The sequence below is a fragment of the Pan troglodytes genome, chromosome X (genome assembly GCF_028858775.2).
Source record: "Pan troglodytes isolate AG18354 chromosome X, NHGRI_mPanTro3-v2.0_pri, whole genome shotgun sequence".
Classification (NCBI taxonomy): domain Eukaryota; kingdom Metazoa; phylum Chordata; class Mammalia; order Primates; family Hominidae; genus Pan; species Pan troglodytes.
Genome location: NC_072421.2, coordinates 151,793,391 through 151,815,235, shown reverse-complemented (window position 1 = coordinate 151,815,235; position 21,845 = coordinate 151,793,391). Strand labels below are relative to the sequence as shown.

The 21,845-nt window shown below is 54.4% G+C and overlaps 2 protein-coding genes across 34 annotated transcripts; one reads left to right on the top strand and one right to left on the bottom strand.

The window, feature by feature from the left end:
• Window positions 1-1,671: 1,671 nt before the first annotated feature.
• TAFAZZIN (tafazzin, phospholipid-lysophospholipid transacylase) lies at window positions 1,672-11,902 on the bottom strand. 28 transcript variants are annotated; one of them, XR_001713906.4, is made up of 14 exons: window positions 11,447-11,879; window positions 11,149-11,313; window positions 10,146-10,191; window positions 9,831-9,916; window positions 9,208-9,297; window positions 4,782-4,838; window positions 3,761-3,841; window positions 3,638-3,679; window positions 3,291-3,353; window positions 3,121-3,173; window positions 2,650-2,727; window positions 2,262-2,495; window positions 2,096-2,141; window positions 1,672-1,916 (listed from the first exon to the last, which is right to left on the bottom strand). XR_001713906.4 is itself a non-coding variant. In XM_024352951.3 (12 exons), the coding sequence occupies exons 1-12, from the start codon at window positions 11,553-11,555 to the stop codon at window positions 2,394-2,396; spliced, it is 972 nt and encodes a 323-aa protein (XP_024208719.1). In that variant the 5' UTR covers window positions 11,556-11,879; the 3' UTR covers window positions 1,672-2,393. The 28 variants fall into 28 exon arrangements, 13 of the variants coding, with proteins under 13 accessions (XP_024208719.1, XP_024208720.1, XP_024208722.1 ...); XR_001713904.4 differs by having other exon boundaries at window positions 2,096-2,495; XR_001713905.4 differs by having other exon boundaries at window positions 1,672-2,141.
• DNASE1L1 (deoxyribonuclease 1 like 1) lies at window positions 11,285-21,692 on the top strand. Of its 6 annotated transcripts, none has more exons than XM_063804649.1 (11): window positions 11,285-11,508; window positions 12,043-12,282; window positions 13,462-13,967; window positions 14,263-14,347; window positions 17,800-18,021; window positions 18,372-18,460; window positions 18,541-18,627; window positions 19,830-19,930; window positions 20,071-20,183; window positions 20,262-20,510; window positions 20,611-21,692. In XM_063804649.1, the coding sequence occupies exons 5-11, from the start codon at window positions 17,887-17,889 to the stop codon at window positions 20,743-20,745; spliced, it is 909 nt and encodes a 302-aa protein (XP_063660719.1). In that variant the 5' UTR covers window positions 11,285-11,508; window positions 12,043-12,282; window positions 13,462-13,967; window positions 14,263-14,347; window positions 17,800-17,886; the 3' UTR covers window positions 20,746-21,692. The 6 variants fall into 6 exon arrangements, with proteins under 6 accessions (XP_063660719.1, XP_054532934.1, XP_016800067.1 ...); XM_063804650.1 differs by having other exon boundaries at window positions 11,298-11,508; window positions 12,043-12,218; XM_054676959.2 differs by lacking the exon at window positions 12,043-12,282 and having other exon boundaries at window positions 11,287-11,508; window positions 12,529-13,967.
• The last annotated feature ends 153 nt before the right edge of the window (window positions 21,693-21,845 follow it).

Below are 21,845 nucleotides of genomic sequence, written 5' to 3'. Positions count from 1 at the left end.
CCTGCCTCGGCCTCCCAAAGTGCTGGATTACAGGCGTGAGCCACTGTGCCTGGTGTGTTTTTTTGTTTGTTTATTTGTTTGTTTGTTTTTTGAGATGAAGTCTCCCTCTATCGCCCAGGCTGGAGTCCAGTGGCACAATCTCAGCTCATTGCAACCTCTGCCTCTTGGGTTCAAGTGATTCTCCTGCCTCAGCCTCCTGAGTAGCTGGGATTACAGGTGTGCGCCATCACGCCGGCTAATTTTTTGGGGGTTTTTTGTTTGTTTTTGAGACGGAGTCTCACTCTGTCGACCAGGCTGGAGTGCAGTGGTGTGATCTTGGCTCACTGCAAGCTCCGCCTCCCGGGTTCACGCCATTCTCCTGCCTCAGCCTCCAGAGTAGCTGGGACTACAGGCACCCGCCACCATGCCTGGCTAATTTTTTTGTATTTTTAGTAGAGACGGGGTTTCACCATGTTAGCCAGGATGGTCTCGATCTCCTGACCTCGTGATCTGCCTGCCTCGGCCTCCCAAAGTGCTTGGATTACAGGTGTGAGCCACCATGCCCAGCCTTTTTTTTTTTTTTTTTGAGATGGAGTTTCGCTGTTGTTTCCCAGGCTGGAGTGCAATGGCTCGATCTCGGCTCACCGCAACCTCCGCCTCCCAGGTTCAAGCGATTCTTCTGCCTCAGCCTTCCCAAGTAGCTGGGATTACAGGCATGCGCTACCATGCCCTGCTAATTTTGTATTTTTAGTAGAGACGGGGTTTCTCCATGTTGGTCAGGCTGGTCTCAAACTCCCGACCTCAGGTGATCTGCCTGCCTCGGCCTCCTAAAGTGTTGGGATTACAGGTGTGAGCCACTGCGACTGGCCTAATTTTTGTATTTTAGTAGAGATGGGGTTTCACCATGTTGGCCAGGTTGGTCTCGAACTCCTGACTTCAAATGATCCGCCCACCTTGGCTTCCTAAAGTGTTGGGATTACAGGCGTGAGCCATGGTGCCCAGCTGCTTCTATCTATATTTAATTACAAGTGTTTGTTTTTTCCCAGGTAATTTTTTCCCTTTTTGGTCATTTTTTTAAAAACCTTTTATTTTGAAATAATTAGGCACCAACACTGCTGAAAGACCTGGTTGTCTGAATCTTCTCTTGTTGCTGGCTCATCTTTGGTGGTTCTATATTTTCTTTCTTTCCACGTTTCTGTTATAGTATTTTTAATACTGTGTCTACCTACGCCACCACCCTGGATTTGCCTTTGCTCCCACCCAGGACCCCCAGCTCCATCTGGGCAACCCCAATCCTACCTCCTGATCACAGCGTGCACTGCTCATGGCTGGCTACTTGCTGGGCTCTTCAGAGCTCCTCTCCCACCTATGATGCAGCCCAGGTAGGATCCAATTGATTCTCCACACTTGGGGCTCTCTGAAGTGTGGCCCCAATCTACCTGGCTAGCTTTGGGTTTTGAAGCAAGTTCATTAGCCTCACTCCACCTCCTTGGCAAAATGAGGAGATTAATCCCTATTTCTGCAATGTTGTTACAGGGATTACAGACAATAACTGAAGCCTTAAGTGACTGGTGCAGAAGAGGTTGATGCCCATCTGCTCAAGTGTGCTCCATGTCCCCAGGGCACTAAGGGTTCAGCCTTTCTGTCCAGCAGTCACTTCCCATTTTCACCCCTACAGAGAGGCCAGAGACATTTTACAACAAGCCAACACATATGCTTTATGGTTCTGTTTCAAAAACATGAAAACCCAGGCCCTAGGATTCAAGTGACGTTGAGAGGCAGAAAGGATGGAGAAGTTGTTGGCCCCAGCATGGGGGCAAGCAGCCAGACCTCAGGCCCTCACTCTAGGCTCCACGTGGCTGGGCTTGACTTCTGGCCAAGGGCTGCTCTTCCCGCCTGCGGCCCACCTGAGGCCAGACCTTGCCTGAGGAAAGGGCCTGTGGTAGGGGGGAAGCTCAGGCAGAAGGAAGACGTGGCCAACGGCCATCCCTGAGAAGGCAGTGAGCAGCTCCTGGTTCGGCAAGGGCGGTGGGTAGGAGCCAGGCCGAGGAGTCTTAGGGTCCCCTCTCCACAGCTCTGGTGGGCCCCCCGCTCCCCTAGCCAACTGGTTGCTCACCTGCCTTCTATGCTCCCTCCTGAAGCCAGCCCCTGGGAGAGAACATCTGAAGGCAAGAAGGAAAGAGAGCCCTGTCTAAGCTTCTTCCTCCCTGCTTGGCCAAGTGGGAGAAGCAGCTGAGGTCCTTTGTGTAACTGAGGAAGCACGGAGGAGCTGGAATGCCTACCAGCTCGGAGAGGGCACTTGAGAGGGTCTATGAACAAATCTGTCTAAAAGCCACGTTTGAGCTAAAAGCATCAGTCCATCCCTCAGCCCCAGCTCTGTGCAGGCCAAGAATCCAGAAGGCAGCAAGCAAGGCCTATCTCCCAGGCTGGAGGTGGTTGTGGAGCTGCTCTGCCTGAGTCTTCAGATGCTGGAATTCCTCTTGAATGAAGTCCGTCAGGGCTTTCCGCATCTCCACCTGAGGGAAAGGACCAGGGATGGCCTGCACCCCTCGGGAAGCTTGGCCAAGGTGCCCTGGGAGGGTGACGGGATGGACAGGGTGGAGGCACCCTGCTGGAAGCCAGCAGCAGGGGGTCCGGGGACAGCTACGGGGGACCCAGGAGGAAACTCACAGCCGACTTGTTCTCCGCCCGGAGCCGCTCGAGTACAGGCAGGGCACTGAAGGGCTTCCCGATCAGCACGGTGATTTTCTGTGGGGTGGCCGCCAAGAGTGATGAGGAGCAGTAGGAGTGCCCACAGCCCCAGCCCAAGCAACCCGGGAGCCAGAAGCTAAGCCCCGGCCCTGCTGTGCCACACACTCCCCAGGGGCCACTCTTCCTCTAAAACAAGGTCCTGGTCCTGGGTCCTGTGCTGTAGATGACCTGTCCTGTCCTGACCCCACAGCCCACCTCTGCCCCAGCCTGACTTCCTCTGCTCTCATTTTAATGTCTCAGTGCCAGGAAGTCCCTGTCTATGTTCCACTCTGTCCCCTGCTGTAGCCTCATGCTCAGCTCCTCCTGCAGCTGGCCTCCATAGTGCTGAGTGGGAGACACGGGGCAGACAGCAGACAGGCAGACAGCCAAAGGTCAGCAGTCCCCACCCACCTGTCCAAAGCGGGGGAAGTAGGGCGGACTGTTAGGAAGGACGTCATTCATTCCTGCAGCACAGTGGACAGAAGGCCAGACGTGGGGTGGAGCAGGGCAGCCTGGGACCAGAGGGAGTCCCAGGCCCCCCACCCCAGATGCCATCTCTCTGTCCCCGTCCCCAGGCTCACCGACATGCCACAGGGGCAGGATGATGGGGTTGAGATGACACTCAGCAATCAGGCGCCCGATTCCTGCCCAGTGGGGAGGTAGAAATGTTAGCATAAGCTGGGCCCTGAGCCAAGCTTCTGTGCCAGCCTCTGGCCACTGCCACCCCCGACATCCTCCAGTTCAATTCAGCTCCCTTGGGCAAGCCCCTGCGAGAGGCAGGCCTAGTCTCAGCACCTGTCCCCTTCCTGGCGTTACAACACGCCCATCTACCCCCATACAACCCAGCCCGAGGGGGCGGGAGCCAGGGGCCCACAGGGCCATCTCTGGGCCGGGAGGATGGCTGTGGCCAGAGACCAGCAGCCCTTACCCCACTTGAAACGCAGGAATTCGGAACTCATGTTCACTTTCCCTGGTGAGAGAGCACAGAGGCGAAGCTTGGGAGCCCATCCCGCTCATACTGGGGGGGCTCGACCCAGTCAGCCCTGCTGACCTTCTGGGAAGATATGCACCCAGTCCCCATGGTTGAGCTTCTCCAAAATGAAGTCCATCCCCTTCTGGTAGACGCCATCTCCTGCAAGGAAAAGGCCTCTCCCTATCAGTAACCATTCTCGGGGGCGTGGGGTGACAGGTTAGCTTACCCTCAACACTCTCCAAACCTCAATGAAACAGGCCCTTCTCCCTGGGGCCCATGTGTTGGGGACTATCCCCCTCAGTCCCTGCTTGCTGGGAAAGCCCCAGCAGATTAGGGACTTCCCATCCCCCACTGCGCCATCCACAGACGCCCTCCAATGACCGTCTCCAGGGCCTGCATGGCACTTGGGCACGCTGTGGGGCTTCCTTCCTAATATCTTCTAAACCCCTATGTGCCAGGCAGCATCAGCTCAAGTCATCTCCTACCGAGATTCTGACCTGGCAATTCCTCCATCTACCTATGACCCCCATCTTCAGTGGCTCACCAGCTGGGCCGCTTCAGCCACATACTCCTGCACGCTCTCAAAGATCCCCAGGTCAGCGCACCACCTGCCCTCCCTCCCCAGCCAGGCCCTGGCTGCCAGCCGACCGCTCTCGGAGCCTCATGCGTTCCTTTCTCTTTGAAGGTGCCCCTCCTGGGCTGATCCTACCATGTGCCAGCTGCTAGAGAAACCAAGTGCATTTGTGATTTCCAACCTCGCTTAGGCCCCAGATTCTGGGCAACAACCCTTTGCTGGGATCTCAGCCGCTTGTCACAGCCACTCCTCACAGGGCACCTGCCTGAGGCCTCAGCCTCCACCATTCCTCCCCCCTGCTGACCCCTTCTTCTCAGGGCACCCCGGGAAACTAGACCCTCCCTTATAGGGAGGTCTCTTGGGAAAGGGAGAACATTCATTTGAACACACATCAAGAGCTTGGGAAAAACTCAAACTTGCTAGACTGAAAAACAGTGGAGTCAAACTGCTCCTGGTCTAGCAACTTTCCACATTGGAGATAACCCTGAGACCATGGCACTGGACCCAAGAGAAGGAAATGCAAACCTCCTTCCTTCTGAAGCCAATGTTGGCTGCTGCGTGCTGGCTGGAAGCCTGGGGACGCTTGGAGACAGTAAGTACACATCAACGTTGGTGATGGAAAAGTAATCACATGGCAGACAAAAGAGGAAAGAGGTGGAGAGGTTGAAGGAATGGGGTATAGCAGATATCCTCATCTTATAAAGTGGGGAGTAAAGAAGCCCTATCACAGAGCGAGAGACAGACATTGGGAATACCTCTGGCAATGAACTTTGTTCTCTGCAAGGCCGATTCTTTGGAAGGTGCTAGTTAGGGATCCAGGAATCTCAACCCAACCCAAACAGTGCCCTGACCCAGCAGCCCACTTGGGCTAGAGGGAGGGGGTGATGACCCACTGGAGTTTCCCTACTTGGGACGCAGCATGTGTAATAGTACAGGGGAGTCTTCATAGGTACTGGCCCCTTCTCTACTAAAACCCACTGACGCAACCTATCCATTGAGCTTGAAACTGGAATTTAAAAAATAATAATAATATGCTTTTGGAGCAAGACTTCATCATTTGTAGCTTTTGCAAATGCTACTACTGCTCACTTGTGTCACTTGTGTCAAATCACTTTGATACTTAAATACCATATTAAAATCTACGCTTGGAGAAAAAGGGAATTTTTTGGAACACAGAAGCCAAGTGTGCCAAATACTGCCTTTGCCTTAATGACATATTATTAGTTCTTTGCTGAAGGAACTAAAGAGGCAGGGACGAGGGGTGAATCAGCAGAGTCCCCATCTCTCAGAGCAGGTTGGGATAAACGATGCCACGGTCATTTGCCAAGACACTGTGGCCTCTGCTTGTTCCTTTACAGAGACAGAAGTTCCTTTACAGAGAGAGAAGTAGCCTCCAAAAGCAGCAGAAAGAGAAACCGCTCCAGGGGGCTGCTTCTGAGGAGTGGGGCTAGGGAGGTGAGGGGCAGGCACTGCAGCTTTCCATTAAAAGCCCCTCTTTGTTATTTGCTGTTACTTTATTGGGTTTTACCACATTCTACTTTGACCAGCTAGAAATAATAAACCCCTCCTTGACCTCTAATATCCTTTGGTTACCCTTCCGTCTCTTTTTCCTCCCAACTGAACCTCTGGGAGGAGTTGCCGCCCCTGCGGTCTCCATTCCCCCCCTGTGGTCTCCATTCCCCCCCAACTGCAGCACCACCAGCCCTCAGGCCATAATAATCTGGCTCTGGCAGCTGTCACTGCATGGAAACGCTTCTCCAGCATCACCTGCTGCTTCCATGGTGCCACAGGCGCCTGGTTTGCTTTTCTCTCTGGCCATGGCTCCCTGCCATCTTGGTGGCTTCTCTCTCCCTCTGTGCCATCCTGGGCCTCTGCCCTCTCTCTGAAGACTGTCACTCTGTATTCGTGACTTTGTGGTTTTTGTGGTTGAATTCCCAGTATCTTTATTCCTGATACTTTTTTTTTTTTTTTTTTTTGAGACGGAGTCTCGCTCTGTCGCCCAGGCTGGAGTGCAGTGGCGCAATCTCAGCTCACTGCAAGCTCCGTCTCCCAGGTTCACGCCACTCTCCTGCCTCAGCCTCCTGAATAGCTGGGACTACAGGTGCCTGCCACCATGCGCAGCTAATTTTTTATATTTTTAGTAGAGACGGGGTTTCACCATGTTGGCCAGGCTGGTCTTGAACTCCTGACCTCAAATGATCCACCCGCCTCAGCCTCCCAAAGAGCTGGGATTACAGGCGTGAGCCACTGCACCCAGCCCCCTGATCATTCTTCTAAGTTCCAGAACTGCACACCCCACTGCCTCTGGGACTGCTCTCCTTCCACAGGTGAGGGGCTCCTCAGATGCAGCACAAGCAAAACAGGACTCACCCTCTCCCCTCCCAGCCCCCGCACTGCTTTCCCTTTGCACCCTTCTCCCCGTGGCTCAGCTCCAACACCTGGTGTCATCTTTGAGTTCTCTTCCTCACCCCACCTACACTTAATCTATCAACAAGTCCAGAGTACATCCCAAAGAAGTCCCCTTCTCCGGTTCTCCAACGTGACACTTGGGAGGCCCAGCCACAATCATCTGCTGCTGGAGCTACTGTGACAGCCCTGAACTGGGCTCCTCATGTCCACCTAGCCCTGCTGCAGCCACATTGCAACTAGAATGGTATCTCTTTTTTTTTTTTTTGAGACGGAGTCTCGCTCTGTCACCCAGGCTGGAGTGCAGTGGCGCGATCTCTGCTCATAGCAAGCTCTGCCTCCCGGGTTCACGCCATTCTCCTGCCTCAAGCTCCGCCTCCCGGGTTTGTGCCATTCTCCTGCCTCAGCCTCCCGAGTAGCTGGGACTACAGGCACCTGCCATCATGCCCAGCTAATTTTGTGTTTTTAGTAGAGACGGGGTTTCATCCTGTTAGCCAGGATGGTCTCCATCTCCTGACCTCGTGATCCACCCGCCTCGGCCTCCCAAAGTGGTGGGATTACAGGCGTGAGCCACCGCGCCCAGCCTCGGCTAATTTTTATATTTTTAGTAGAGACGGGGTTTCGCCATGTTGGTCAGGCTGGTCTCAAACTCCTGACCTCAGGTGAACCACCCGCCTCGGCCTCGCAAAGTACTGGGATTACAGGCATGAGCCACCGCGCCCGGCAGATGCTATCTCTTAACCACAGATACAAGCATGTCACCACCTGGATGAGAGAGCACAGTCAAATACAAAAATATTTCTTTTTTTTTTTTTTGAGACCAGGTCTCCCTCTGTGGCCCAGGCTGGAGTGCAGTGGCATGATCTCAGCTCACTGCAACCTCCGCCTCCTGGGTTCAAGCGATTCTCCCACCCCAGCCTCCCGAGTAGCTGAGATTACAGGCGTGCGCCACCACATCCAGCTAATTTTTGTATTTTTAGTAGACAGGGTTTCGCCACATTAGCCAGGCTGGTCTCAAACTCCTGACCTCAGGTGATCCACCCACCTCAGCCTCCCAAAGCACTGGGATTACAGGCGTGAGCCACCCCACCTGGCTATCTAATCTATCTAATCAATCTATCTATCTTATCTATGTATGTATGTATCTATCTATCTATCTATCTATGTATCTATCTATCTATCTATCTACCTAGGTACCTACCTACCTATCTACCCACCTACCTACCCACCTACCTATCTATCTACCTATCCACCTACCTATCTATCTACCTACCTACCTACCTATCTACCTATCTATCTATACCTGGGGTCTCACTATATTGCTCAGGCTGGCCTCAAATTCCTGGGCTGGGTTGGGCACAATGGCTCATGCCTGTGATCCCAGCACTTTGAGAGGCTGAGGCGGGAGGATCGCTTGAGTCTAGGAGTTCAAGACCAGCCCTGGCAATGTAGTAAGACCCCCAACTCTACCGAAAAAAAAGAATTAGCTGGGCACACTCCTTAGTCCCAGCTGCTCAGGAGGCTGAGGTGACAGGATCCCTTGAACCCAGGAAACAGAAGCTGCAGTGAGCCATCATCACGCCACGGCACTCCAGCCTGGACAACAGAAACAGACATTGTCTCAAGGAAAAAAAAAATCGAGGGCTCAAGTGATCCTCCCACCTCAGCCTCCTGAGGAGCTGGGACTGTAGGCATGCACCAATGCAGCCAGCTAATTCAAAATTCTTTTTTTTTTTTTTTTTCAGACGGAGTTTCGCTCTTATTGCCCAGGCTGGAGTGCAATGGCAGGATCTCAGCTCACCACAACCTCCACCTCCCGGGTTCAAGCAATGCTCCCGTCTCAGTCTCCCAAGTAGCTGAGATTACAGGCACACACCACCACGCCCGGCTAATTTTTGTATTTTTAGTAGAGACGGGGTTTCACCATGTTGGTTAGGCTGGTCTCGAATTGCTGACCTCGTGATCCGCCCGCCTCGGCCTCCCAGAGTGCTGGGATTACAGGCAGGAGCCACCATGGCCGGCACTTTTTTTTTTTTTTTTTTTTGATACGGAGTCTTACTCTGTCACCCAGGCTGGAGTGCAGTGGCGCGATCTCGGCTCACTGCAAGCTCCACCTCCCGGGTTCACGCCATTCTCCTGCCTCAGCCTCCCGAGTAGCTGGGACTACAGGCGCCCACTACCACGCCCAGCTAATTTTTTGTATTTTTAGTAGAGACGGGGTTTCACTGTGTTAGCCAGGATGGTCTCGATCTCCTGACCTCGTGATCCGCTGGCCTCAGCCTCCCAAAGTGCTGGGATTACAGGCGTGAGCCACCGCGCCCAGCCAGAATCCAAAATTCTTAATAGGATTATTCTAGAACCTTCATATTCTACATACAACTCATATTTTCTACCTTTCTTTTGTTTAAAATATTTTTATTTTTAAAGAGACAGGGTCTTACTATGTTGCCCAGGCTGGTCTCAAACTCCTGGGCTTGAGTGATCCTCTCACCTCGACCTCACAAAGTGCTGGGATGACAAGTGTGAACCGCTATGCCTGGCTTACCTTTCTCTCTTCTTTTTCCAGCACCTGGCATGTGCCTGCCTGTGTCTAGAACACCTTTCCCCTCATTCTCTGCTTGGAAAAATTCTGCTCCTGCAGAGGAAGGAGCAATCTGGATTCAAATCCTGGCTTTGCCACCTCCTACCCCATGACCTTGGGCCAGCAGCTTAATCTCTGTGATCCTCCCTGTCTGGAGAATAGGGATCAAAATGGCCCCTATCCCCTGGGGTTCTCACCCCACAAGCCTGTTTGTTCTCCTAGAAGCAAAACCCTCTGGCCTGCAGGTACATGCTACTGCCACCATGGACCAATGACAACGCACTGTTCTCAATGAGTCTCTTAGTGACATCCCTGAGAGAAGGGGGTATGGATAATGCCTCCTTGAATTCTAATGCCAAGGCTCCAGGTCCACACGATCCCTGGGCAGTTGCAGAGAGTTGAGGACTCTCCAAGGACCCATCCCTCCTCCCACAGCCTCTGTCCCCTCTGCTGGCATGTGATGGAGCTGGGCCTCATGTTGGCTCCCGGGATGCCTACCCCCATAGGTCCCTCCAAAACAGAGACACTGGCCACCAGCTTTCCTGCCCCAGAAGTGCCTCCCTGCACTCGCTGGAGGAGCAGCTCACCTCGGCACACAGGCACACACTTGCCCAAGCTGAAGAAGTGGGAGTGTAGCTCCTTGGTGAAGCAGATGTCTGCAGCTGCAGGGGTCCTAAGCAGGGACAGATGCAATTAGTCCTGCCCCCTGCACCCGGCTCCACCACCCTGCCCCCAGCATCAGCATGCAGAAGGGAGGCACAGGGGAGGGCCTGCGGGGCCCCACCCCATGCCCTGCCTGGACTGCTGGACGCCACCTCCTGGGCAGAGCAGGAGGAGGGCAAATCTGGGCAGAGGCAGGTGGGGCCGGCCCGGCCCACTTCGAGGGGCCCATTCCTCCTCACCAACGCATCAACTTCAGGTTCCAGATGTGGCGGAGTTTCAGGATCCCTAGAGGACAGGAAAGGCTTCATGCCCCAACTTCCCATATCCCCAGGGAGTGCCCTTCCTTCACCCCATCTCAGGGAATGAGGGACAGCAGCAGTACCATTTCCCTACAGCCCAAAGTGGCATCTTTCAGACCCTTAGGCCAGATCATTCAGTTCTCCCTGGCTCCTCCCTCTCCCCCACCCTCCACATCTTACTAATCACTGCACCTGGACTGCCTACCTCCCCAACATACTTGGACAATGCCCATTCTTCTATACTTCTCCCTGTACTGTCACTGCAACCAGCCCAGTCTAGGCTAGTGGATGGCTCCAAGTCCTCCTTCCTGGCCTCCCAGGATCCACCTGTGACATCTATAGGCCTTTCTCCACCCAGCAGCCAGGGTGAGCTCTGAAGGGCTCCAGTGTGGCTAGGTGGCTCCCCATGAACTCTAGGACAGTCTAAGCCCTCTGTTCAGGAGTGGAAGCCCCGGGCACCCCTCCACCCGGCCATCTGGTTACCAGAGCCAAGCAACTTCCTGTAAAGTCAGCAGAGCAGGAACCTCTAGGTGTGGCAACCAGGCTCCTAAATAGGGCTGAACGGTACACGCCCAGCCAGGGGCAAACCTGAAGCCAGGACACTGGGCTTCCAGTCCCTGGCCCAGAACTTCCTCACAGGATATCCTATGTCCAACCCCCAAATTTTTCCCAAGACTGTGGGGCCCTGGATGGTTTAGAGAACAGAGGGTTCTGGAGGCCTGACGTTAAAGGAGCTGTAAGATATGCCCTGTGGCCGTTCCTTGGTCCTGCTCCATGCCCAAGGCCCTCTCCAAATCATGCTCCCTCAGGGATGCTGCAGGAGCCACAAATCCAAGTCTCAGCCCTGGGGCAGAACACCCGGAAATCGGAGGGCCAGGGCTCCATGAAAAGGCAGCGAGAAGGGGTTTGTTCTGACGAGGCTGGGCCCGTCCCGAATCCTCGCCTTTCCTCCCGCTGCCCAGCACACTGGCCCGGGTACCCCAGAGATGAGGGTCGTCCATGCAGGACTGGTGATTGGACACGGTGATGAGGGGCGTGGCCGGGCCTCGGTTCTCGATGAGCTCGTACAGCACCTCCTTGTTGTGCACGGTCAGGTGGTTCATGTACTCTGGCGGGGAAGGAGAGGTCAGGCGCTCAGGGCTCGCCCGCTAGGTCGGGGCCGCGGCGTCCCCCACCCTAAGTCCCACCTCCGGCCGGGCATGGGTACCCGGGCGGGCCTGCCTCGGCCTGGGCCCACTCACTGGTCCAGAAGCAGCTGTAGGTGCCCACCAAGCCCATGACGACGCTGCTGGCCAGGGTCCAGGTGAGCGGCGGCACCGCGGGGAACGGCCACTTCACGTGCAGAGGCATCCCCACCCGGCCCGCGGCCGGCGCTCCCAGCGCCCCGGGCCGGCCTGTGGGGCGCCTCTAGGTCTGCGACCTCGACCGCTCGAGACACTGGCCCCTGACTGGCCCGCGCACGGACGGACAGGGGACGCGGCGCAACAGGGGACTGGACCGAGGTCCCTTCGCAGGTCAGGCCGGAGCAGCGCCCGGCCCAGCTCTCTCGTCACTGGGGAGCGGTCGCCGGGGTCACAGGCCGTGGGCGCGCTGCGGAACGGGAGGAAACGGGAAGGCGGGCGCTGGCACCCCGGCCCGGTGCAACCGCCGGAAAGCGAACCTGCGCCGGTGCCCAGCCCGACCGACTGTCGCAAAGCGCGCACGGGCCGCTTGACGGCAGCGAGGCCAGCCCCGGGGCGGCGGGAAGTGGCCGTCACCCCGTGGGGCTCCCGCTTCCCGGCAGCCTCCTGCGCTCGCCTTTTGTCTCTCTAGTGTTTCTGTTTTTTGTTTGACACAGGGTCCAGCCAGACCCAGGCTGGAGTGCAGTGATGGGATCATGGCTCACTACAGCCTCGATCTCCCAGACTCAAGCGATTCTCCTGCCTCAGCCTGCCGAGTAGCTGGGACCACAGGCGCCCGCCATCACACTCTGATCCACCCGCCTCGGCCTCCCAAAGTGTTGGGATTACAGCCGTGAGCCACCCCGCCCAGCCACATATACAATTTTACATAGTTACAGTACTACATGATACTATGTGTATGTAGCAATGTATAATCTACTGTATGGCAAAATATACAATATATACAGCAATATATACAAACATATTGTGTATCATATGTAATACAAGAAACAGTATTTTATACCATCTGATACAGTCACAATGTCAGCTACTACCTCTAGTTCTGAAACATATTCATGACCTGGAAAGAAAGCCCCCTATGCATTAAGCAGCCAGTTTTTTATTTTTATTTTATATTTATTTATTTATTATTTTTTTTTTAGGAGTCTCGCTCTGTCGCCAGACTGGAGTGCAGTGGCACAATCTCGGCTCACTGCAACCTCTGCCTCCCGGGTTCAAGCTGTTCTCCTGCCTCAGCCTCCTGAGTAGCTGGGACTACAGGCGCAGGTCGCCACGCCCGGCTAATTTTTTTTTTTTTTTTTTGTATTTTAGTAGAGATGGGGTTTCACCATGTTGCCCAGGTTGGTCTCGAACTCCTGAGCTCAGGCAGTCCACCCACCTCAGCCTCCCAAAGTGCTAGGATTACAGGCATGGGCCACCACACCCGGCAGTTTTTTATTTTTATTTTTATTTATTTTTATTTTTGAGACAGAGTCTTGCTCTGTTGCCCAGGCTGGAGTGCAGTGACGAGATCTCAGCTCATTGCAACCTCTGCCTCCCAGGTTCAAGCGATTCCTGAGTAACTGGGATTACAGGCGCAAGCCACCACACCTGGCTAATTTTTGTATTTTTGGTAGAGGCTGGGTTTCTTCATGTTGGTCAGGCTGGTCTCGAACTCCCGGCCTCAGGTGATCCGCCCGCCTCTCCTCCCAAAGTGTGAGTCATCCTACCTGGCCTGTTTTTTATTTTTAAACCATAATTTATTGATTTTTTTTTTTTGAGATGGAGTCTCGCACTGTCACCCGGGCTGGAGTGCGAGTGCAGTGGTGTGATCTTGGCTCACTGCAAGCTCCACCTTCCAGGCTCAAGCAATTCTCCTGCCTCAGCCTCCTGAGTAGCTGGGATTACAGGCGCCCACCACCACGCCAGGCTAATTTTTTGTATTTTTAGTAGAAACGGGTTTCATTATGTTGGCCAGGCTGGTCTTGAACGCCTGACCTCGTATCCACCCGCCTCAGCCTCCCAAAGTGCTGGGATTACAAGCATGAGCCACCACGCCCAGCCCATAATTTATTGATTTTTTAAAATTTGTCCAGCCTTCTATCACCACGTCGAACCCATTAGCTACAGCCATCCCATGAGAAGCTGAGTGGATTCAGCCCCACCTCCTGCTCACAGACCCTGTCCGAGCACCTCATTCGTCCCAACAGCGTCACTGCAGGACCCCCAGGACGTTGGACTGCCAGCTCCCTGGGTCTCCTCCTCTCTGGGGCAGATCCTCAGTCCTCCCTTGACTTCACGACTATGGCCAGATCATGTGTGGACTGTCCCTCTCTTTGGGTCTCCAGAGCGCTTGCATCAAACACCCCTAACTCAGAAGTGTGCAGCCACACTGGGACTCAGAACCCAACAACAGGGACAGAAGACTCACGCCCTTGGGGTGCCCGGTCTCGTGGCATCAGGCATGACTTCCAGCTCCTGCGCCTTCCCCAGCAACTGCTGACTGGGGACCCAGACCGGGAGCTGAGCGACGGGCCTGGCGAGCGAAGCTCGGGGTCTCACTCAGGCACCAGCCCCTCCTTGCCCCAGGCCCTTGGCACAGGTAACTGCTCATTAAGGGACTGCTGCTGCTCAGCCGCGGAGACAGCTGGCCTGCCAGGCTTGAGTGACTCACAGGTCTGTCATGTCCCGCTGGCCTGGGAAGGCGGGGTCTGGGTGGGAAGGTGGGCGGGCAGGTCAGCAGTTCCCAGGCCCGGTGCTCGTCCTCCTTGTTGGCGGCCGGGCGGAGACGGGGCGGGCCTGCCTGTTGGCAAGGGTGGGGCGTCCGGCCCAGCCAGGCCCTTCCTGGCCGGGTGGCTCAGGAACACAGCCTCTTCCTCTTTTTTTTCCCCTCCTAGCCCTATTCAGGCAGGAGCTGCTCTTCTGGGGTATCGCGATCCACTTAAGGATGAGGCAGACTTGGTGACAAGCTGGTCTGAGCAGGTATGGGAGCCCCCTGGGGAGACGGAAGAAGGGAGGAAGTTGCCTTCTGCCTGGGGAGGGTTTGGGAGGGAGAGGGAAGCCTAGGGCTCCCACCAAGGCTGATATTGACAGCCAGGCTTTGGGGCTGAAGCCAGGAACCGTCGCTCTCTCTGGTTCTTACTGGTAGCCCTCATGGGGGTCCCTGACGCCAGAGCCTCCAAGGCTGCCTGTGCCAGCCCAGGGCTGCCCACATGCCCATGTATATCCCAGAATAGGCACCAGGGTAGGGAACCCAAACTAGCATGAGTGACAGAGCAGGTGGTCAGGGAGAAACAGACATCAAACCCAGCCAGGAGAGAGACACCGCAACAGAGAGACAGAGAAGGGAAACCAGAGACGAGAGGGAAAGTGAGACAGAGACAGACAGAGCCTCAGAGAGGCAGGAAGTGAGCCCGAAGGGAAGGTGACAGGTTGATAGAGAAAAGCAGGCAGACAGAGCAGAGGAACTCATGCCTCAGGATGCAAAAGCCACATGGACAGGGCGTGGAGCAAGGAGCCGAGCCCTGCAAGGTCAGGTGAGTGTGAGACAAAGATAAACTGAGAGAGGGGGGCTCCAGCTGGTGAGATGAACAAGAAGGGCTCCCCAGTGGTGGCAGGGGCATGGGAAAGAGTCCCCATCACAGGTTGCAATGGGGATGATTTGGCCATATCTGAGACCTTTTAAAATGCACACACCCTTCACTGCCGGGAGTTTATCTTAAAGAGAACATCTCACAAGTGGGGAGACAGAGATGAACGAAGATGTTCCTGTAGTTGCTAATGGAGGCGAAAAGCACTGGGGTCTTGGAACAACATGGTGAAACCCCATCTCTCCAAACAAATTTTAAAAATTAGCTTGGTAGCCGGGCGCGGTGGCTCACACCTGTAATTCCAGCACTTTGGGAGGCTGAGGTGGGAGGATTACTTGAGGTCAGGAGTTTGAGACCAGCCTGGCCAACATGGTGAAACCCTGTCTCTACTAAAAGTACAAAAATTAGCCGGGTGTGGCGGCACGCGCCTGTAATCCTAGCTACTCGGGAGGCTGAGGCAGGATAATCTCTTGAGCCTGGGAGACAGAGGTTGAAGTGAACTGAGATCGAGCCACTGCACTCCAGCCTGGGAGACAGAGTGAGACTCCATCTCAAAAAAAGAAAAAAAAAAATTAGCTTGGTGTGGCAGCATGCACCTGTAGTCCCATCTACTCGGAAGGCTGAGGTGAGAGCATCACTTGAGCCTGGAAGGTGGAGGTTGCAGTGAGCTGAGATCACATTACTGCCCTCCAGCCTGAGCAACAGAATGAGACTATCAAAAAAAAAAAAAAAAGGGGGGGGGCCGGGCGCAGTGGCTCACGCCTGTAGCCCCAACTACTCAGGAGGCTGAGGCAGGAGAATCACTTGAACCCGGAAGGCAGAGGTTGCAGTGAGCCAAGATCACGCCACTGCACTCCAGCCTGGTGACAGAGCAAGACTCCATCTCAAAAAAAAAAAAAAAAAAAAAAAAAAGGTAGACTAGGCCAGGCGCAGTGGGTCAGGCCTATAATATCCCAGCACTGGCTGGGCGCAGTGGCTCACACCTGTAATCCCAGCACTTTGGGAGGCCAAGGCCGGCTGGTCACCTGAAGTCAGGAGTTCGAGACCATCCTGGCCAAGATGGTGAAACCCTGTCTCTACTAAAAAATATAAAAATTAGCTGGGCGTGGTGGTGGGTGCCTGTAATCCCAGCTACTCGGGAGGCTGAGGCAGGGAGTTGCTTGAACCCAGGAGGCTGAGGTTGCAGTAAGCCGAGATCACGCCACTGCTCTCCAGTCTGGGCGACAGAGTGAGACTCTGTCTCAAAAAAAAAAAAAAAAAAAAAATCCCAGCACTTTGGGAGGCTGAGGTAGGAAGATCACTTGAGTCCAGCAGTTTGAGACCAGCCTGGGAAACATAGAATTCAGGAGGCTGCAGTGAGCTGTGATGGCACCATTGCACTCCAGTCTGGGCGACAGAGCAAGACTTTGTCCCAAATAAATAAACAATAAAAGAATAAGCTTGACCGCTTGTGCACTGTTGGCGAGAACGTAAAATGGTGCAGTCACCATGGAGACCAATATGACAGTTCCTCAGAAAATTAAAACTAGAACTACCATATGATCCAGCAATTCCACTTCTGGGTATATACCCAAAAGAACTGAAAGCAGGGGCTGGGCGCTCTGGCTCACGCCTGTAATCCCAGCACTTTGAGAGGCCGAGGTGGGCAGATCACGAGGTCAAGAGATGCATGAGGCTGCGGCACCAGGGCTCATTCCTGCAATCCCAGCACTTTAGGAGGCTGAGGCAGGAGAATTGCTTGAGCCCAGGAGTTCAAGACCAGCCTGGGCAACATAGTGAGACCTTGTCTCTATTTAAAAAAAAAAAAAAAAAAAAAAAAAAAAGGACACGGTGGCTCACACCTGTAATCCCAGCACTTTGGGAGGCCAAGGTGGGCAGCTCACCTGAGGTCAGGAGTTCGAGACCAGCCTGACCAACATGAAGAAACCCCGTCTCTACTAAAAATACAAAATTAGCTGGGCGTGGTGGAGCCTGCCTGTAGTCCCAGCTATTTGGGAGGCTGAGGCAGGAGAATCACTTGAACCTGGGAGGCAGAGGTTGCAGTAAGCCGAGATCGCACCATTGCACTCCAGCCCGGGCAGCAAGAGCGAAACTCCGTCTCAAAAAAAAAAAAAAAAAAAAAAAAACCAGATGGATGGATGAATGAATGAATGAACAAAATGTGGTCTACCCAGATGCCTAGACAATGGAATATGATTCAGCCATGAAAAGGAAAGAAATTCTACAGCCGGGTGCGGTGGCTCACGCCTGTAATCCCAGCATTTTGGGAGGCCGAGGCGGGCAGATCACGAGGTCAGGAGATCAAGACCATTCTGGCTAACATGGTGAAACCCCATCTCTACTAAAAATACAAAAAATTAGCCGGGCGTGTGGCAGGCGCCTGTAGTCCCAGCTACTCGGGAGGCTGAGGCAGGGGAATGGCGTGAACCCAGGAGGCGGAGCTTGCAGTGAGCTGTGTTTGCGCCACTGCACTCCAGCCTGGGCGACAGAGTGAGACTCCATCTCAAAAAAAAAAAAAAAAAAATTCTGACATATGCTCCAACATGAATGATCCTTGAGGACATTTTGCTCAGTGAAATGAGCCAGTCACAAAAAGACAAATACTGTAGGATTTCACTTTTTTTTTGAGACGGAGTCTTATTGTCGCCCAGGCTGGAGTGCAGTGGTGCGATCTTGGCTTGATCTTCACAGAGCAAGACTCTGTCTCAAAAACAATTTTTTTTTTTTGGAGACAGAGTCTCACTCTGTCACCCAGGCTGGAGTGCAGTGGTATGATCTCGGGAGGTCACTGGGAGGCTGGTGCTGGGCAGCAGCTAGTGCCACTTTCTCTGTTCCATATTTCAGCGCTTCCAGAGCCAGAACTGAGCCCAGTGAGAGCGCACCCTGGGGCAGCCTGGATTCCTGGGGTGTCCCCGGCAGCCACACACAGCCATGCACTACCCAACTGCACTCCTCTTCCTCATCCTGGCCAATGGGGCCCAGGCCTTTCGCATCTGCGCCTTCAATGCCCAGCGGCTGACGCTGGCCAAGGTGGCCAGGGAGCAGGTGATGGACACCTTAGTTCGGGTAAGTTCATCACTTCAGGGAAGCCGTGCCCCTAACCACCATGACCCAAAGCCCCCAGCCCTGCCTGACCAGGGGTATGTTCTAGAGAAGAGGGGAGAAGAAGAGGTGTGGCACGGAGATGCAGCGCAGGCGTTTGCCTGCTGCTGGCCTCAGTCTCCTCCTCTGTGAAACAGGTGACATGTGGGTGGGATGAGTCTTTTCCTGGGGCATTTCCAGTCCCACTGCTTTCTGTGGGCTGCAGCCAGTGAGCCTTAACACTCTTGGCCAGAACAGTGCCAGTCCCCTGGGCCCACTGCCTCCTCTCAGGGCAGTTGGCACTGAGTCAGGCTGGCCTTCCTGATGTCCCACAGATACTGGCTCGCTGTGACATCATGGTGCTGCAGGAGGTGGTGGACTCTTCTGGCAGCGCCATCCCCCTCCTGCTTCGAGAACTCAATCGGTGAGGAAGATTCTGTGGGTCTAATCAGGGGCACACCCAGAGGCTTGAGGCCCTGACCCCGCCTCCCCTTTTCTTGGCAGATTTGATGGCTCTGGGCCCTACAGCACCCTGAGCAGCCCCCAGCTGGGGCGCAGCACCTACATGGAGACGTATGTGTATTTCTATCGGTGAGCACGGAGCTGGCAGCGCAGCAGGGTGGGGGGCGGTCCTTGGCCCTAATGTGAGGTAGGCTCATTAGTCCCCGGGGCCACAGGCCCCCCATCCTGGGACAGCCTCACCTGCTTTGCATGCTTTCTCTTCTCAACACCTTTTATTCTGGGCTCTTCCCATCCTCGACCCCCGCCGGAGTGTCCATAGAGCAGGAGGCCTTCCTTCTATAAGCACAAATGTGGGGTCCCTCCTCCTCTCTCCTGTGGGAGCTGCTGGGTCTCAGGGTGTGGCTGGCCCCCTCTATGAAAGTGGCCAGCAAGGGCTGCAGCTCCTGGGAAGAGGCTCCGTGGGGACCACTTATGGGCCTTGGGTAGACCCGATCTTCTAAGTCCCTGGGAGGACAGGCTGGCAGGGAGCCCTTTGGAGTCAGGATCCAGAGGGCAAGGGAGGCTGCAGGAAAGGAGAACTGATTCTCTATATAAATAAAATGATATGACATCTGGTATGTGCTCCAAAATTACTGGGTAGGCAGGGTACAGTGGCTCATGCCTGTAATCCCAACGCTTTGGGAGGCTGAAGCAGCAGGATCACTTGAACCCAAGACTTCAAGGCTGCAGTGAGCTATGATTGTGCCAGTGCACTGCAGCCTGAGCAAGAGTGAGACCATGTCTCAAAAAAAAAAAAAAAAAGAAAAGAATGACATCAAAGTGTCCAAATGTCAAAATGTACTATACCCAGTCCGTGGAATATTATTCAGCCAGAAAGAGGAATGAAGCACAGACGTGCCACAGCATATGGACGAACACAGAAAACATTGATGAGCTGATTTCATTCATATGAAATATCCAGAATAGGCAAATGTACAAGATAGAGAACACATTAATGGTTGCAGGGGCTGGGGGGAGGGGAGAATGGAGAGTAACTGGTAATGGATGTTATGTTTTTATTAGGGGTAATGGATACCAATGTTTTAAAATTGATTGTAGCAATAGTTGCACAGCCTTATGAATGTACAAAAGAACCGTGTTGTATACTTGAAGCAGGTGAATTTTATGGCATATGAATTATGTCTGATTTTTGAAAGTTCTAGAGACAGGTTGGGAGGGCTGTGCCCACATTGCCGCTGTTAGTGGAGGGCCCCTCCCTGAGCGCCGTTTGGCACTTGCAAGCCAAAATCAAAGACGTGGGGCCACTGCTGCCCATCCCTTTGTCCTCCCAGGTCACACAAAACACAGGTCCTGAGTTCCTACGTGTACAACGATGAGGATGACGTCTTTGCCCGGGAGCCATTTGTGGCCCAGTTCTCTTTGCCCAGCAATGGTAGGAAGGGAAGGGTGGGCTTGGTATGTGGGAGCAGAAGGGGAGTTCTGGCTGGCTCCACTGGGGGCTTCCTCACCCAGACGGGCTAGGGGGAGAAGGTCCAGGAGTGGATGGCAGCCCTCGGTCCCTGGGCCTTGCAGTCCTTCCCAGCCTGGTGTTGGTCCCGCTGCACACCACTCCTAAGGCCGTAGAGAAGGAGCTGAACGCCCTCTACGATGTGTTTCTGGAGGTCTCCCAGCACTGGCAGAGCAAGGTAGGCCTGGGCAGTTTGTACAGGAGGGACAAGGATAGGGCGGCCCAGCGGCCAGCCTGATGGCTGCTGTGTCTCTAGGACGTGATCCTGCTCGGGGACTTCAATGCTGACTGTGCTTCACTGACCAAAAAGCGCCTGGACAAGCTGGAGCTGCGGACTGAGCCAGGCTTCCACTGGGTGATTGCCGACGGGGAGGACACCACAGTGCGGGCCAGCACCCACTGCACCTATGACCGCATCGTGCTGCACGGGGAGCGCTGCCGGAGTCTGCTGCACACTGCGGCTGCCTTTGACTTCCCCACGAGCTTCCAGCTCACCGAGGAGGAGGTGAAGGGAAGGGGCTGGCATGAGGAGGGAGGGCAGCAGCAGGGTCACAGGGAAGCCCCTCGGCCCCGGGCACTGACACTGCCCCACCACCCATTCCCAGGCCCTCAACATCAGTGACCACTACCCCGTGGAGGTGGAGCTGAAGCTGAGCCAGGCGCACAGCGTCCAGCCTCTCAGCCTCACTGTTCTGTTGCTGCTATCACTCCTGTCCCCTCAGCTGTGCCCTGCCGCCTGAGCGTCCCCCTACCCCCCCAGGGCCTGCTGCCTTTTGGGACTTAAACCCCAGCCTCCCCCGTCCATCCAGCCCTGGGGCTGGGGGGCTTCAACTACAGTTGCCCTGTGACTGTAGTCCACCCCTGCCTGCCTTGTTTGATTTGGCTCTTGTTCTTTGGTTGGGCTTGTGCCTAGATTAGGAGAGGAAGCCAGGGGCCCTGCACTCATGCCACCTGCCAGGTAGTGTAGTATCAGGAGTGGAGACAAAGTGGGCTCTGGGTTGGGGTAGGGGAAGGGAGGGCTCAGAAAGAGGAATCAAGATGTTGTATGACAAGAAGGAAAGTTACTGAGAACAAAAACCCAGATTGGTGAGATAGGACACTTGTGCAGCAGATACGCCAATGGGCCGTGTTTATTGTGGATTGGTAAGAATCACCAGGAAACCATTAAGCCCCAATAGCTACAAGGAGGGTGGTTAATCTGCTATATCAAACTCCTTCCCTGAAACCAGCAAACACCGGGAAACATTTCGGTTCATTGTAATCCGGTGAACAATGCAGTCAGGCCTGTTATAACCGCTGAGCAGCCACACTCGCACCTCCTGGGTGCTGTAGTCTGTGTTGGCACAGGCTTCTGCATGCCTGGTAAAGTCCAGCCAAGGCTGGTCAAGGCAACATCTCCACACAGAAAATCTGCACCAGTTATGTAAGCTAAAAAGCTGTGTGAACCCAGGTGCCCCGGAAAGGGGCTGCAGGACACAGCAAAATGCCAGCAGCGTGCCGGACCCCTCCCTTCCATCCTCCTCTCCAAAGAACAGAGGTCAGGAAAAACACTGGCTGGGACGCTAGAAGGGTCATGTGTTAACTATAATCACATTTATGGTTTGGAACCTCACCCCAAGGTAAAAAAAAAATAAAAGGTATTCCCAGGTATGTTTGGCAAAATAAAGGTAATTAAAAACCTAAGAAATGGCTGTAAACTGAGATTACAAAAAACCAGAGGCCTTTTGGGAGCCACAGGCTGGGGGCTGGGGCCAACATACCCCAGCTCTGGGACCAAAAGCCTTTGGAGTTCTGTCCCTGGATACAGATGCTCAGGCCACCCACCTAGCACTCCTCTCAT